The sequence below is a fragment of the Caenorhabditis remanei genome, chromosome II, assembly GCF_010183535.1.
Source record: "Caenorhabditis remanei strain PX506 chromosome II, whole genome shotgun sequence".
In the NCBI taxonomy this organism is placed as follows: domain Eukaryota; kingdom Metazoa; phylum Nematoda; class Chromadorea; order Rhabditida; family Rhabditidae; genus Caenorhabditis; species Caenorhabditis remanei.
Genome location: NC_071329.1, coordinates 12849484 through 12867652, shown reverse-complemented (window position 1 = coordinate 12867652; position 18169 = coordinate 12849484). Strand labels below are relative to the sequence as shown.

The 18169-nt window shown below is 36.7% G+C and overlaps 2 protein-coding genes across 2 annotated transcripts; both read right to left on the bottom strand.

Moving 5' to 3' along the window:
• Nucleotides 1-13515: 13515 nt before the first annotated feature.
• On the bottom strand, nucleotides 13516-13746 carry GCK72_006506 (uncharacterized protein; the record flags this gene model as incomplete). The annotated part of the gene is made up of 1 exon (XM_053725659.1): nucleotides 13516-13746. One exon carries the CDS (start codon nucleotides 13744-13746, stop codon nucleotides 13516-13518), a length of 231 nt encoding a protein of 76 aa, XP_053589853.1.
• Nucleotides 13747-14981: 1235 nt separating this feature from the next.
• GCK72_006505 (uncharacterized protein) lies at nucleotides 14982-16622 on the bottom strand (the record flags this gene model as incomplete). Its single annotated transcript, XM_053725658.1, has 6 exons — nucleotides 14982-15169; nucleotides 15216-15315; nucleotides 15366-15638; nucleotides 16091-16228; nucleotides 16278-16374; nucleotides 16417-16622. 6 exons carry the CDS (start codon nucleotides 16620-16622, stop codon nucleotides 14982-14984), a joined length of 1002 nt encoding a protein of 333 aa, XP_053589852.1.
• Between the last annotated feature and the right edge of the window lie 1547 nt (nucleotides 16623-18169).

The window sequence follows — 18169 nt, the reverse complement described above, 5'->3', positions numbered from 1 at the left end:
AAAATAGGAAGTATAACGTTTTTCTCGATTCCTTATTGCGAGTTCTCTTCTGAAAATATTTGGACGGTGGATTCTGGACAATGGATTCTGTGACGAAGAAGTTATTTCAAATTTTGCAGTCTGGGAAAACTACGACGTGTGCTTCTTAATGACTTCCTTCCCCTCATTTCGTCAACTCATGTCGTAGTTTTTGTGTTCCAAGAAAATTGGGAAAATAATAGAAAAGTTGAATCATTTTTTTCATTTCTCTGATAACCTGATTCCTATGATACGTTGTTTTAATTTCTCTTTCGGTTTTTCGAACGTTTTTCAGATATATTTCTGATGAATCCAGAATGCACTCCAGTTGAAACGAGGTTGCCCTATTTTGAATGATTCAACAATTCCTTTCATCTCAAATATCCGTTTGCTCATTGAATTCAGATGATCACTACAAACCTCAAAAACTACTATCAAGTTGATCCAGTCATATTGTTCCAAAATAATTGTTTGTCTCCTTTTCACTTCCTTTAACGTCAATGCTTCCGAATTGTTGCATGATGATTTTGCACCTTTTTATCCTTTCTCTTATCCAGATGATTTCATTTTGTATCTGTGTGGCCATTGAGTCTAAAGATACTTTTATCGTATGCAATTAGTTGGTGGCATTTAACAAATAAGGAAGTAGTAAAAGTAATAGTATTTATGAATTGCAACTAATCCATCATCTCCTCTCATAATGCCACCTTCTCTTCTGAAGTTCAATTCAAATTATTCTGAGTTAGTCATAGTAGTTCCTATAAGTAAACTCAGCATTACAGCGTGCCATCTTCGGAAATATTTCGAGTACGCCAGACTGTCGGGGGACTTTTCTTATCAGTTAATGTTGCTTATGTTTTATGATTTCTTGCTATAAATTGTGACAGGAAATACCCGTTGAGACGTAGAGTGTATAGTTAAGAGTGGAAAAATCGGAAATAGTCACAGTTATCAGAATTCGCACACATTCTTGTATTATTTTCTTGATTTTTTGGTTTTCAGGATGACCTCGTTCGGTCTTATTTTAGAAATCGTATTTATTAAGAAAAAAAGAATGAAACACAACAACTTTTGATCTAAAACTCTTTTTTAAAGATTATTGACCCATATGTTTGTTTGTCAATCTAAGTCTAAATTTAGAAAATTATTTTTTTCAATTTTTGGAGGTTTGAAATTACACATTTGCTTTAAATCAGACTTCTCTCGGGCCGGACCGGGCCGAAGTCAAAAATATTCTCGGCCCGTTTTGAAAAGTTTTTGAATTTTTTGAATTTAAAAAATACAGTTTAAAATTCAATCAAAAAGGGAATATGTATGATAATTTAAGTGAATATTTTTGATAAATAGAAATTGTCTTGTATTAACGACCATAACGACTCTTCAGATATTCAGAAGCGTTAATTCATTTGCCTCCACTCTTTTCCTGATGGGCGGAGCTTATGCATCATTAAGAAATTCATCAAAATAAGTGCATTTTGCACAAATGAATAGATTCCAGTCTCTTATGACTTCTAGACCAAATCTTCCATTTCTGACCATTCTCTCTTAAAACTGTAACCATGAGAACATCAACGCTAAACGCTGCGTGCAATCTGACATGTCGTCACTTTCGACTAGACATTCGGACTCCCCGTACGCATAAAATTCACGCATTTCTCATCAGCATTCCCTTCTCTAAATAGGTCGATCCAATTTCATGTCCTTCTAGAATATTCATATTTTCTGGATCCTCCTCATCCGTTTTCATATTCTCCAGTTTTTTTTCTCGTTTTCCTCCTCCTCCACTTAAACTTTTTTATTTAAACTTTGAGCTATTTTGGAGTAACTTTTTACATTATTCTATCCTACAACTCCCCCTCTTTTCCCTTTTTTCTAGATCATGAATCGAATCAAATAATGAATTATTCTGTGAAATTTGCTACCTTTGAATGCGTCGAATACAATGAATTTTGTTTGTCCTCTGCCACCGAATTCGTCGTCGACGTGTAGGCGAAACAGAATAATGAAATCTCGTAGTCATTTTTTTTTCTTCTCGCGGTCCCGTGGCCTCTGTACCACGATTCTAGATACTACGGGGAGAGCACCGCCCATGTCGGGCAGCCCACTCAAACACAGTTTTCAATTGTTTCACAATTCTTTGATCTTCTAGATGAGCCCTCACTCCAAAGAATTTGATTTTGACTATTCTTGCATTATGCAGAAGTGGTCGAAGATCCAGTCACATTTGAAGATGAGTCTAGTACGGACTTAAGGATTTTCTCACTTTTTCTTTAAATTTATATAGCTGCTGAATCAGCTCTTGCTATTTTCGACCTACCTTGACTGGAGCAGTGACCCAAGATAATTTGCTCTGTGGTCAAAGCTGTGGTAGGTTGGATCCAGTCTTTGGATTTTTTTCTGAAAGCTTTCAACTATGGTTGTTCTGTGATGGCTGGCCATTCAGCATAGTATAATTAGGATTTGAGGCATCCGTATCATTCTTATATATATAAAGGACAAGTGGGAGTTGTTTAGACTCTTTCAGGATCTCTGCATTTTATTTTCATTTTCAAAAATATAATTTATCATCGAAAAACTTTGAACTCGACTGGAGTAGCCGCGCTGACCAGCTGGTCTAACGTAAAATTCAATACTTTGAGCTTTTATTCCCGTTATTCTAGACTGACTTACTCTCTGAATTTAGGTCATGTTTACAGCCAGCCTCCTTCTAAATTCGTTGACTCGACCCATCGTAAAAATAAATTCTCGAAGCATTCCGAATCATTTCAGATCGTGGGCGAATGAGTAATATTTCGAATGTTCGTTCTCCCTTCGAAGCTTCAAAACAAGTTTTACTCGTTTATCTCTTATCTTTCCCATCTCCACTACCTCAGAATCCTAAATCACTTGTCACTCTCTCCTGTTGCTATCCTGCCAGTTTTTGGAGATATCAGCTGATTTCGAAGAATCTCAGAGTACTTTTCGTGCATTTCCCTTCATATCCACCACCCTCCAAGCAGTTATATTCCCATTTTTAAAATGTGTCAGTGAGCTCAGAATATTTGAATCTCTCCGCGGTCTAGTGAATTCCAAAGTGAAGAAGAAAAAGAAGAAGGTCCCAAAAGGAATAAAAAAGAAACATTTCGTAACGCTACGATCTGTCAGGTGTCCTTTTTTAAATGTGTGTTTTGGATTCTTTTGCAAAAAAACTATTCTCCAGAATAATTCATCTAGAATTGTTTTTGCTTGTTTCATGATCTCTTTTCTTATTTTTCTACTTTTAAAACTCCTTCTCCAGCTTCCACTACCGTAACCCATTCTCCTCTCATTTTACATTTTTTCTAGTCTCAACTCATTCATTTAAAAACTGAGAAACTGATCTTCGTTCTCATATTTCTTCCAAAATCGGTTTCCTCTTCTTCTTTTTTCTGCAATCTGGTCCTCCGACGTCGTCGTATTTTTTGTCTCATTATATAAACATGTCATCATCATTAAAAATAGAGTTGATTCGGGGAGAGACGATTCGAAGGGACCAGTAAACGGTGCGCGAATGCAAAAACATTGCTTTTATGAAAAGCAAAAATGTTTTTTATTGAATTGAATAGCAGACATTTTCATCCGCTCGTCATTCGAAATGAGAGAAAAGAGACCATTCGATAATTTGATTTAAAGAGAAGACAAGAGAGAAATTTGGGCGGTCGGAGCAAGTATAAAACTGATGTTCTCAAAATAGAAACACGTGAGCTATTTTTGGAAGAAAAGCGCCCTGCTTTTTCTTTTTTTGGGAGAAGACGTGTGGCGCCGGAAGGAGAAGAAGAAGAAAAAGGAAAAGAGAAGGAAAGTTGCACCCTGGGGGATGGTAAGACATCCAGGTGACGGGGATGATGGATTGTTTCAAAAAACTGAAATATGTTAGCGAAAATTTTTTCCAGAGCGAAAAAAATTGGTTCGTCGGGAAAAATTGGAAATTTTTGAAAAAAGTTTGATGAATGGGTCGAAGGAATAGGATATACGGTAGGACTTGCTGTACTTTCTTCTAGAGCACCAATTATTATTATTTCCAGCTAGACCTCAGTTATTTTCTGGGAATAAAAGAAAAACTGTAGACTGAACCAACGTTCCTTTAAAAAGATCTTAAGATCAAGATTTCGTGCAAAAACGACATCTTACCTCCAACTTCTCAATTTCCCATCACTTCCGTTGTCGTCACCTCTCCAAGGCTCGGTGAGGCTGAAAATCAAAAAGTCGACTCCCGTACCCATGACCCCTTCTTCTCTTCCTCTTCCTACCAACTTACTCCAGAAGAATCTTATACTCGATACGTCACACAGTAGTTTTTTGTCTTTTTATTCTTCAACTTCGTCTTCTTCATAGCCTCTTCTTCGTCTTCGTTGCTCAAAAACCGCTCGAAAAAGGCCCCACCCCTAATAGCCAATGATTACGTCAAAACCGCTTGTCTTCTTCTTCTTCCCGTGTGCTTTCAGTGGGGTCAGGACAAAAGAACCTCCGTGGAAACGTCTGAATCTCTTCGACGTTTCAACACTTTCAATGAATCTCTTGAGTTCGGAAATACAACGAAAAAGAAACACACTCGCAATGCTACGTAACATCCGGTTTCGTCTTGTTTTTTTTTCGGACACGTTGAAAAGACCCCACCATCGTCAGTGGTTGACTCCTCTTCTGGAGTAACTTGAGAAGCCTTCAAAAACTTCAAAGTCACGTTTCCCATTGTTCGGGGAAGACATCCTACAGGACCATTTCAGTCTACATCTTTGACCTACCTGGATGGAAACTATTGATGAATTTGTCGCCTCTCTGGATACCTACGGGTCCCCAATCATACCAAATACAGTCTATACTGAATATCGAACAGTCTAGAGTCTCATCTATAAATAGTTACAAATTTCGCAAGACTTACCGTAATCCTCCACACCATCGTGTCGCTTCTCTGTATTCTGTGTGCTTTTGTACTTCTAGCCTACAACGTCTATCAGGCCGCCGGGGTGGATCCGGGTTATCAGGTTATCAGTGACGTGCCTTTCCTCCGTTTTGACCATTTGCAACACTTAGAATAAGATACTTATTTCGGCGTTTTTCAAGAAGAAAAGAATTCGAAGAATGTTTTACTATTATGCGTTTGCATCAGTACAAACTCCATTCTTATCAGTTCTGAGTTCTTATCAAACCACGTTTTGCTTAACAAATTGGATCTTGATCGCTGAAGAAAAAAACTACTCTGAATTTTTTGTTTCTTTTTCTCAACAGGTTGTTACGGAGGGAATCAAGGCTTATGCAACTGTTCTCGAGGACGAAAGTAGTTGGGTCACCAGATGTTTTCTCGTATTCCATGCAGAATATTCTAAACACGAATTTTTGCGATTGAATTTTTCTTGTTACTTGAAACTATCTTGGTTCGAAAATATTTCATTAATTGAAATTGGCCATCTTCGTACTGTTAGATTCAAAGCTAGATTCTAAACTGTAGCTTTTTTTTTAACTATTTGTTCAAAAATGCCCTCTCCAGGTTCTAGCGGCAGCAATAAAAACTATAGAAGATATTTTTTTCAAGTTTAATCTAAATTCGCAAATGTAATATCAGTAAACATTTTTTCTGAAAAAGATTGAAGCAAGGAATGACACCTTGAAATTTGTCTCCGGATTCCCTGTACGATTAAGGTCAGAACTTCTTCTTCTTCTTTTTCCACTAATTCCACTTTGCCCTTGCCCATGTTGTTTGCTGAAATTGTTAGTCTTTTCTCTGCTTGTTGTTTGCAAATAATAATGTAATCTTTATATTTTCTTAAATGCATTTTTGTCTCAAATAATTCCAGCCACATGACTGTTTTCTTTTCGACTTCTTATCTTTGTGACTTTGTTGTGTTTTTCCGTTTCTACCGTATTCTTCCATGTCAACTTTTAAAAGTAATTATGAAATTACAAACTCCACTTTTCAATCTTTTTTGGTTAGTCATCAGTCACTTTTAGATTCTATCACCTCATTTTTTCTCTCATTCGATTTTTTCTTCTTTCTTCACTCTAGACATCCCAAAATTCTTACCGTACTCCCTCCGAATCTAGGTTCTCATTTATTTGCAATCTGCTCTGCCGGTGTGCTTTATTGGTCCGTGCTGTGTGCTCCAGAATCCCATGGGGTTGACGTCACCTTCCGTTTTTTTTTCTTCCATTGCTGCTCTTCCTTCTTTATTTCAACAAAATAGCCCTCCCATCACTTTTTCTTATCTCTGCATGAGTGTGTTTTCCTCCCTCCATGACCTCGATCCGTCTCGTGTCAATTTCAAGTTTTTTTTGAGAGGAGGTGACACAAGACAAGTAAAAATGATGGATAGTTGTAGTAGTTGACCTGCATCCTCTTTTCTCGGGTTTCGGGTTGATTTCGAGAGATTCAGGTGGCATGAGACGCAGAGAAGGAAGCTGCTGATATACGTACTACTTGACACACATGTACAGCACGGGTCCCAACTAAAACATTTGACGTGAGAGGGGGTTCTCTTTCGGAATATATACTTTCTTTATTATCTTCGTTTTTCATTTCTTATGTATTGTGTCCACTGGAATTTTATTGGCATACGCAACACAGACACACCTGTTCAATTTCGGGAGAGAGAGAGCGACCCGAACGACCCGGAAGACGTCATTCGGCGTCTGAATTCTGAATTCTGAATCACACCGTGGCGAGTCTTTAAAAGATTACTTTTCCTAGGATTTGAGCCATTCACGGTTAACCTGATTCAGTAATGAAATCAGTCTGCATTGAGCATTCTCCGTTAGTAGGTCTGATCAAACACATAATCTACAAGGATTTCCCAGAGAAGTGTTCTTAGATATTGCAGCACGTTTTTTGTTGAAGTTATAATCTGATGGACAGTACCAGGATGTGCAGGGTCGTAGAAATATAGAAATATAAATGCATACTTTTATAAGATTATTCTTAAAAGACGTGGTTTCCAGAAATTAAATCAAATCTGGAATGTCTTTAGTTTAACATTTTTGTTGGATGCGTTTCCATCAGACTTGTCATGGACCGGGCCGAAATCAGAATCATTCTGGCCCGGCCGTTTTGAAAAAATTGTATATTTTCTTTTTTTTTAATTGAAAATTTTTGATTTTTTTTTGAAAATGTATCGTTTTTGACTAAAAATTTAAATTTCAATCAAAAGGTGAATATGTAAGATTTTTAAAGCACTTTCACTCTAAATATTCGAAATTCTTCAAATAATTGTGTTAAAAAATGAGTACCCATTTTTTGAAACGTCTGATTTTCAGAGATTCTGGAAATCGGAGACCTTCAAATGCAACATTATGATTTTTCGGAATTACAGTACTCCACTAGAGAATCACCATGACTTCACCTCTTTCTCTGAAAAACTTTTTTTAGAAACTCCTCCTCCACTAGACCTCCGTTCCAGGCGGGAGATTAGTTTGCAGCTGCAATCAACAATTTTAATCTTATTAATTCAATTCTTGAACTTTTTTTTCATCTTCTGAATGTGACGTGATATCCGGTGGGGGAGCCTGGAACGAAGTGCACTCTCTCGTCATTTTTTTACCGCCACACAGGTTTCAAAGTTCAGGGAATAGGTTCTTCGAAGAAATCCCTTCTTTGGTACTTTTTATTCTTTTTCTTCACCTTTTTACACCTCCACACCACTATCCCACACAATTCTAAAACTTCCACATGGACGCGCATTATTAGACTGAAATCAAGTGAACATGGCGACGAATTTCATTTTTTTATTTCTCGCCCACCATCGTTGTCACCCATTCCTTCTTCTTCTTCTTCTTCTTCTTCTTCTTCCTTCTATGTTTTGACCGGATGCCTTTCTGGATATCCCCCAGAATCCTTGCCCTATCCCTTCTTCTTCTCCATGCTTTTTCATGTGGGGGTGGCGTGAGGGTGGAGGATATCAAGAGAAAAAAAAACGAGAGAAGAAGAAGAGAAGGGTAATTTGATTCGGATGCAACAACTTTTAGCCCCAAAAAATGGGTCACAATTTGATCTGTCTTTTGTGAGAGACTTGAAGAGCGGAACCAACACGTCATGAACTCTTTCAGTGACTTGATTTGATTTTAGAAATAAAACAGAACAAATCTCTTCTTTTTATTCCAGTTCCGCCTTCCTCTTCTCCATCTTCAAACCACTCTCATCACTACTGTAGGAAACGGAAATGATGTAGGTTTGGATATCATGTCATGTCGTTTATTCTCTTATTTCCTTCTCCAATCATCCACTTTTTTGTCTTCAAAAGATGTCTACATTGTTCCCAAATTAACCTTTCTTCCCATTTTTTGCAATCTTAGCATAAAGACTAACTTGGTCCTGCATAACCTCTGAATCGGTCAGTCGTCCAGAAGACGTCGTCTGTCTGGTCCCCACTCCTCAGACTTTACACCCAATTCATTCCATCTGCAACTATGTTATTCCCCCTCTATCCTACTGCAAATGATATCATGATCCCAAAGGATTTTAAATATTCCGTTCAACCTACTCCCCTCTTTTGGCGACGACCCTAAATACGAGACAAATCTGAAAATCTTTATCCGCACACTTTAGACGTATATCTACTAGCATACGAACATGCTGACGGAAATATAGAAACGTGCTAGTCCGGAATACATTCTTTGTATTGGATATTGTTTTTCTTCAATCCCGGATTTCATTCAGACTATTAAAGCTAGAGAAATTAGAGGAAGAGGATACGGATTGATGAGAGCAATTCAATTCATTTCTGACAACATTTATAGAAATTGTCCACACTTTTCCTCTAAGAATCTAGCAAACCAAGAATTATGAAATCTGTAATTCTACATATGAAAGTGCTTTTGGAAACGGAAAAGGAAAACACAAAAACACTTATCTTTAAAGATTCATTTATTTTATTTCATTCCGAATACATTCCCTGCTTAGTTGACTCCGCCCCTAAAACGGTCTGGTGTTGAAATAAGTTATGTACTCGTCTCCAGTCACTATTTCTAGATATTCTCAGAAAAAATGTGAGTTCCAAAAAGTAAGAATTTCTCTAAATATACCTTCGTAAGTTCAAATAAATATGCCTAGACTAGAATTTAACTTCATTTTTATTATTAACCTTTCAGTTTTGATATTAAAAAATAACAAGCCGGATCTGACATTTAGCTATAATTTGATTTTGTAAATTATCGTGAGAGAATGTATGTCTATAATGTAATGTGCTCACTTTTAGACATGTTCCTAATTTCACTTTTTGTGTTGAAAATTATTCGAAAAAACAGAGAACGTGTTCAGTTACAGTATGAATCATTTTCGACCACGCTCCAAAGATTAGTTAGTTTTCTTGTTTGGGATAAACACATTTAACAAGTTGAGATCTGATTTTTGAGATAACAAACTGACTGTTGTGCTATGTGACGTGGCAGAATGTAGCAAGAATTTCCGAAGAAAAAAGAAAAGTTGCAACGAAAATAACACATAGTAATGAGATTGAGAGTAGAGATATGACGTGAAGGAGGATCTGACTGATTTAAGAGAAAAATGAAAAATGCAACACACGTTGTCTTTTCTATCTAAAAATAGTCTCACTTTTTGACTGACTTCTTTAAATTTCCGTGTCCTCATTTTTTGAGATGTCAGCTGTGTGCGGAAAAAGAAACTCGCCGGGGGAAAGGGGGGCACCTGTCGTTAATCCGATACTTGTACCCACGCCTTTATGTTCTTTGTTGTCGTTCTGTTTTGACTTGAATTGATCTGAAACTGAGAGACACGACTCACCTGATCAATCTGACAAACACTTTGTTCTGTTGTTTTCTCTTCATCAATCTAGGATGTCCTTCATTGGGATTAGACAGGGGGTCAACATCTGAAGGTGGGTTGGGGCTGAAGGGAAAGAGTTTCCACTTGAATGATCTGAATTTTTCTCGGCATTTCGAAAGTTCCCTTCTTGTATTTATTAGACTCAATAACATCCGGTCTCCATACTTGTGGAGACTCGAGTTTTTGGAAATGCCATGTCAACTCTTCCGACTATTCTTCCAGATTCTTCTGGAAACTTGTATAAACTTTTATATTTTCTGGAAGTATTGCATCATTTGTTATTTTTGCCCTGGTTTGAAATATCTTATTCAAAAAGTCGAGATGTTTTTGATGGAGATATCACAAGCCCAAAGATAATCTGTAATTAAGACAAAAACAGTCTTTGGCTCTCTGAACAGTCCAAATTATGGGATAAGGCTTTGGATGTAAAGTTTAGCAGCAATAACATTTTTCAACGAAAGAATTCCAATTCCATTGGAACCCAATTTATTAGAGTAGTTTCAGATATGACTCCTCGGGTCTTACCTTTTCTCATTTATTCTAAAAGGAATACGAGTCATCGTAATGTTTCTAGTATTTGTCTGACACCTCAGTGGGTTAAACCGATTAGATTATCAGCGCTTCTTCTGGTGTCAAATCCGGAATAATCTAATCGGATCAATTCAAAATATCAAATCACCTAGCAAGTTTTCTTTCTATAATTCAAAAAATAGTCATCGTTCCTATTTTAGTTGTTATCTCTCCCTTTAATTGTTTTTTATTAATAAATTCTACGTCACAATTCAATCAGGTCATATGTCCCCCTTCTTGTTACCTGAATTCATTAATTCTTCGGTCTGGATGTCACCTTTAATGTTCTTTACCAATTGCTACAGTATGCCTTCGTAGACATAATAACGTCGTCATAAAACCAATAAAAATAGGGAAAAATAGGAGAGAAACTAGATTTTTACGTCTATTTTTAGTGACGGTCCTTTCCTTTCCTCTCGTTTTCTCTCTCTCTCTTCTTAACCTTTTGCTTTCCTTTTTCCATTCGGAGAAGGGTCCTTTCTTTCTGTGACATATATATCGTCATTCAGGAAACAGAGATAAAGAGGAAAAAGAACAGAATGAGGATGGTCCGTTTTCTTATTCCAAAACTCCCACGTCCCCGTATACGAATTACTTGAAAACTTGCGTCATTAATTTGTGTGGGGCCACGCTTTGCCAATGAAAAACCCCTTTTGAATGAATTGAGAGTGAGAGAAAACGGGGGTCATCTGAGAAAAGTCAGAATGAAGATAATATTAGAACACTCCAACTTGCACTAACTCATCATTTTGTTTTTTTACGACACGGTGTACTTATCGTCATTTCTAGTTTATCATTAAGTACTCCCTCCCCCCATTCTTCTCAAATTGATAGATGTTAGATGTAACTTTAGAATTGTTTCTAGTCATACAGATCTACGTATATGAAAATATACATTTGTGACGCTGGTATAGATGTTCTGATTTCATTCGAAATATCTTTGATTTCTATTTCGGAGCAAAGCAGATTCAAGAATAGACTTGGTTTTTTGGACTATTCCAGTTGATCCTGTTCTTCCAGAACAAAATAATTAAATCAAATTAGTTAAAAGTTAACATCAGTCCCGTTGAAACCATATCTCGCCCACTCTACTTCTGAACTTCTGAACCATTTTTTTGTGCTCCAAACATCTTCTGATGTCATGAAACGTTCGGCCCAATGTTGATCGTTACCTTTGTGTATTCAAATCTAAGCTTGCTTTCATTCATGCTTTGAAGATCATCTCTAGATTTGGAGGTGTGAAAAAAGTGGAAACAAGTGCTAAACAGTTTTCCATAACATCAGCTCAATGCCTTCTTTCTGCCACTTTGATATCATATATTGCGGGGCGTACTTGATATAAAACCTTTCAGGTCAGAAGTAGGCAGATATAAAAGCTGATTCTTTCGGTGCATCTGGAGGTGCGCCTCCTGAAGACGTCACTTTTCATTAATAGTCCGAAACTGCCTATGAATGAACTGAAAATAAAATCTGTTAATCCTCGAATAGAAAATCTTTTAAACTAGTTCCCCCTCCCTCTCAGATTAATTATTCTGCAAAGTCCCAGAATGTCTGAAAACGTTTTCAAAATCTTATTTTAATTTTTAATTACCTTTTGTCCTTCCCTCAAATCCTCTTAGACGTAAAGCTTATCTGCTGATTTGGAGGTGTGAAAAAGTAGAAACTAGTACTGATCTATTTTCCGAAACATCAGCTTCATTCTTTATATAAAATACTGAGAATTCTAGACAATATCAACTTTGTGTTCTGATTAGACTCTCTCTCTCCTTTTTCTTCCCTTTCCCACCCCAATCAAATAGATCAGACCTGTTCCCTAAATAGACTTCATCACGCCCTAATCGTCGTTATTTTCTGCCTGTGCCCCTCCCTAAACATATTCTTTTTCATCTCTCTCGAGTCTTTTCATTCTTTTTTCCCTCTTCTCCTTCTACTTTTATTCTGTATCCTCTTTTCATTCCCCCCTCCAATCATCTGATAAAACAAAGCAGGAGAAAAAGAAGGGACTATCGAATAACACTGAAACGTAGTAGGAAACCGGAAACGTGGCGCCCCGAGACGCAGACCCCGACGTCTTCAATTCTGACCACACACGTCACTGAACTTTCAAAGATACAGAAAGAGAGACTTCTAAAAGTGTTTCATATCATTTATCGTATATTTCTAATTCTAGAATTGCGGAGGGAGGTTTCCAAATTTATCCCAGGAGAAAAGCTTTCGAAAGGAGAGAATTATGAACAATCCGAGATTCTTAGCTGGGGGATCATCTCGATTAAACACATTCTCCACCTCTTCTAATGACGTCTTTTTTAAAAGAGTTTTGCTCCTGCTCCCAGCATAATCTTCTTGATTCCGGTCATTGTGCCCATTTCAAAACATATACCCTTCGCATCCCTTTCCCTTATTCTTCCACTTATTTTTTGTGTTCTTCCTTTATCTTTTTATGAGGGGTCTGACTCTTTTTTTGGTCATGACATGAGCAAACACGTTCTATTTCTTTTCTAGACAAATCTGGATGTTCTGACACATTTTTTATCTTGTTTTGAAAATTCAATGGGGGCTCAAAAAGTTTCCCAGTGAATTTCGAATGAAGACGTTCGAACACTCTCAGATATTCCCATTTTATTCATATTTGCAAACCCATCGTAATCAAAGAATTCCAGCATCCTAATAGAACTAATAGGTCAATCTTCTTTGTCTTCTGCTACAGTACTCACTCATTTTTCTCGCCCCCTCCCCTTCTTTCTCCATTTTCGTGTTATTTTCTTCTTTTTTCTCCTTGATTTCTTCGATGTTCGGATCCTATCAAAGAGCAGCTTGTCCGATCCATTTCCATTCTTCTCCCGCCTGTTGTTTTCTTTTCGTCTCTGCGACCTAGATACTATCTCGATTGATCCATTCATATATCTGAAAACATGGTTCTAATCTATTGCAAAGCTGACCAATTCTGACGTCGAGATCTATGCTCTCAGCCCCAGACCGCCTACCACAAAAAACTTTCTTTTCTTTTCTCGATTTGAAACTATTTTTGAATTCTCATTGTTCTCCGAGAATATTCCTCTTCCTGGGTGATATCTAATCCAAATGGACTTGACGTGTCTTCTCATTACCCTTCCAATGTCTTGTGCCTAGTTAATCTCATATCATAAACACGTCCCCTCAGAGCACTTGTTGTTCTTATTCTTCCTCTTCATCATTATAACTGAAACGTATTGTTTTGTTTTAAGACATCCTCTTCTTCGCGCACGCTCCGTGTCCTCGGCAACATTCGGACTGAGTACTGCGAGTCTTGCGACACAACGACGACGACCACGACGACGACGACGACGACACGACGTCGGTTTACAACAGATGCTCTTGCAAAGGATAGGCATAGAACATTTGCGGATATGGATCCTTTTACTACTCATCTCACTTGTCCCCGCAGCACTGATAAGAGATCGCAGAAGAACGTCAGGTTGGTACACACTTCCCTTATTCTTCTGAAGTGAAACGACGTCAATCAGAAAGACTAAAACACAAAAATACTGTTTACAAAGTCTAGGTTCCCCTCCTATGAGATTTTAGACCTAAGGTCACTTTTTCCTTTGATTTCTCTCCAAACCAGTATTTTGCAAACTATTCGGTTTTTGTCTTCTATAAAAGTCATTGTTTACTGTAATGATCTCACGAATAATGTATTTTTGATATCTAAAGAACGAGTCATGACGTGTGTGTTTCTTTGTTTTTAAGGCGTTTTCTCTCTTACACTAAAACTTTCTGACAGCTTGAATGATCACGGTCAAAACGTAATCGTCATCTGCAAAAAAGATAGAAAACTCTTCCATACAATCTTTGTGCTTCATCTTCAAATATTTTATCTCAATATCAATTTGTTTACTATATTTATCTATTTTTATTTTCAGACGACTTCTCGTTATTCTCTTACGACTACGATGACAATGCACCGGATGCAGAATCCGCATTTCGAAAATTTGAAGCTTTATGTTCAGCGAGGTAATTGATTTGACTCCAGAAGTTTCAAGTATTCTAATTCTAGAATTTCTTTCAGGTCACAACAACCGAACACCTCAAAACCTTCATTAATCGACGCTCTTTGCACATCAGCATTGAAAAAAGAATAGGGTTTTTTCTCAGTTTTTGCTCCTTTTCCCCCCACTTCATACTATGTATTTCGTTCGTTTTTCATTTCGTTTTTTTTGTCATCAGTTCAAAATTATTTTTCTCATTTTCCCCTTGTTACAAGAACAACTTTGATATCTCGAGCCACGTGTCTTCTTCATTTTTCACCTTCTTCGCCCCGCCCCCATTCACCCCAACAGCCAGTAGCCTGAATGAACTTGTCCCGTTGATCTCAAAAAATCAAACAAAATGTCCTCATAGATCTCACAACGTCATCTCTCTCTCTCATTTTGCCTCTCTTGTTGGACACTTTCCCGCACAAATCATCACTTGTTTGTACATAGTATTCCCATTTTAATTGTTTCTTCGGGATAATTCAGACAACCTCCCACCATTGTCACCTCATTTTGGGACAATGGATTGTGTGGGCCCACCCAAAACCGTTTTTTTTTCTTCTCTTTTTCTAGTCTCTTTTATTGAATAAAATTCAGTTTGAATCAATTATTGAAGCGTTTTGTTTTGACAAACGACGAACACTAATGACAGTTTTCAATGGTTTAGACTTCCGGCACTTGAAGATTCCGAGTATTGCTTGTCGGTAGGGAACAATGAAGTAAAATGATATAAATGGATCTAGAAATGATGGTAAACATATCAGAATACCCAGGAGATGCTCTGAAAATTAATTTTTAGAAGTCGTCTCTTGTTCAATTTCCCCTACCTGTCAACAACATCTCAACATTACTAATTTGGCTATAAATATAACAACTCGGAAATGGAATATAACAGATAACAGGTAGAAATGTTTGACAAGCGAGTCCCTGAAATAAAATCCTATTTTCCACACTGTTATTACTGCTAAGTCTCCCACGTAAGCCAATGTTTTTGAATGCTCTTTGGTTTTCAAAGACATGCCGCGGTTATCATTGATCAGATGGATAACCCGTGTGGTTAGAAATCCTGAAACGGCTGGAATCGCGTAGGCACCGATTACGAGTAGAAATGTGGCAGAGAGGAATTGGAATGAAGTGATTGTGAAGAATCCGACGAATGGTTCGTAGATTGATAGATCATAAGTTGGATGCTCGAAGTAGGTGACAGCACGAACTTCTGCGAAATTCCATGGAGATGTGAATGGAAGAATCTGGAATTTATGTAATCTCGAAGATCTTTGGAGGGATAGATCAGTGTTAAGAACATTTTTGAAGCTAAAGAATTAAGTGGGGGAGGCCAGAGATTTCTACGGATTAAAATATTTATAAAATCAACATGGCTCAGCCAAAGTTGTTGAAAAGTCCAGTTTATTGGAGTCAGACAAATGAAGTGGTACATGGGGGAATTAATTTCATTTTTAGAAAACAAATACACTGTCGGATGAAAACGGTGTTTTATTACTTGATTTGATTGAATTTCAGTTCTTGGCACAGTGCCAACAAAATTACCAATTTCAAAGAATGCTCTATTTCAATCTCAAGTACAATAGCTATCTTTTCATTTTTTGAAGAAAATTTCGTATCAATATCATGAATTCTATCCATGACTTTCAAGTTGTTTTCGACTTTTTCCCCAATTCTGTCATTTCAAAAAAGAACTCACAATGATGGCTAACGAAGGAATATAAGTCAACGAAATCATTGTGATTATCCTTTTCCGTGACTCTCTTCCCTTACGTAATACTCGAAATCTGAATATAATTGTGTTGGATATCCCGAGTCCAACACAAAGTGCAACTCCCTGAAATTTGAAAATTTTTGATGCTTGATGCTGAAAGTTTTCTGCAAACCAGGAAGAGATGATAGGCAGTGAAACATGTATTTGGTCCAAACGATCTGCAGGGACCGTGAGGGAGAACTGCAAACGATTTGGAATTCGGAAGACTTCTGGAATAAGATTCATGAAAAAGTCTCTTGAGTTCTTGTTACCTGTGTTGAGTGAAGAATGCCAGTGATATCAGAACAATTTGTAAAGCACAAGTATTGATGAGAAAAAACTTCAGATTGGATAGGATAGCTGGTGATTTGGTTAGAATGAGAATTAACAGAACAAATTGGAAAATGAGTCCACCGAAGAAGTAAATCTTAAAATAAATATCAACATAAGGAACGAACCGATTGGAATCCAAAGACATCTGAAATAAATCTTTTTTTTGAAAAGGGAAAGACACCTATAAAAAGAGAAAGGTTTCAGAAATATATGCTCTTAAGCAAAACATTTTGATATGATATTTTCTATAAAGTCGAAGACACATTTCCTCCGTGAAAGTTTTCCAAATCTCCCACTCAAAATCCAATCTGAGAATTGAAGAAAAACTGAATGAATATGTTCCAATTCCACAAAAATCTGACTAATATATATGCACAATACGCCCATTTACTCTGATATCGAAAACCACAGTGCGTTCAGTTTGACGTGTTATCCGAGCTCCACTTTTCTCAAATTATATACCAAAAGACGAGATAATTCTAGAGTAAGTTATACCATGTTTTTCTGTGACACATTTTTTTCAAATTTTCTCAGAAAAAAATGGAGAGGAAAAGATTATAGATAGGGGAGAATGGAACGAGTTCACATAGTGATGTTATCGTTTTTTCAGTTTTAAGTTGGACCGAGATCAAGTCAGGTAAAACTATTGAGCAAAGCTGTGCGGAAGTAAAGCTTTCGAAAAAGGAAGTCGGAAGAAGGAAGTTGAAAAAAGGAATTCCGTCCAGCTCTGCTCTTGAGTGATAGAAAAGAAAACATTGAGAGCTCTCTTGTTTTCTTGAAAAGCCATTTTTGTTTTTACAAATTAATAACTCGGATAAATTGTCATTCTCATCTTTCCAACAATGCCAACGGTCCTATTCTACAACTTCCTGCTCAACATCTTCTCTGAATTTTATTTTGAACATGTTGAAAGGGATTACCAGGAAGCAATGCTTAAACAGTCAGCACATTATGATCCTCAAATTCAAGGCTTCAGGGTATTCTTTAATCACGAAATGATAGATGGAATTCAAGGAACTAAATATCTAGGATCCTAGAAGACTGAGAGTTTGGCAATTTGGAAAATATGAAAAATTTAAAATTTAAGAGTGTGTAATTCTTGTGTTCTACAGAAAGAGTAGTGTGATTGTTATCGAATTATCGAAAAAAAATCAAAAAATCGGTAAAAGTGAAGCTAATAATAATAAAAGTTAAAAACAAAGAAACTTTGTAACAAAATCGCTTTTAGTTGAATATTAGAATGATCATCGTCATAAACCAATAGACTGAAAACATAAATTATGTCACAACAATTCACGAGTATGACTAAAACAACAGTGAGAAACATGCAATCTAGAAGGTTCGGAGAGTTCATTACTTTAACGCAACATCTTATTCAAAAATGGAATAAAATGTTTGTGGTCATCTTCTATTTTTCGTTTATCAGATCATTGAGGAACTGGTCAGTGGAAGAAGAGAAAAAGAAAGTTATGGTTTAGATAAAAGTTACTTTTCTGTGTTTTTTGGAGGAAGAATGGATATCAAATAAAAAACTCTAAAGATGCAAGAATTTCCAACAAGGAGTTTAAGAATCTCAATAGGTTTTTTCTAGAATTTTAAATACTGAAAGAATGTTAATTTGATCTGAATAGGAAAATTGTGTTCTCCAATTTTGAGTTCAATGTATTTCTGTGGTTTTCTCCTAGTTTTAAT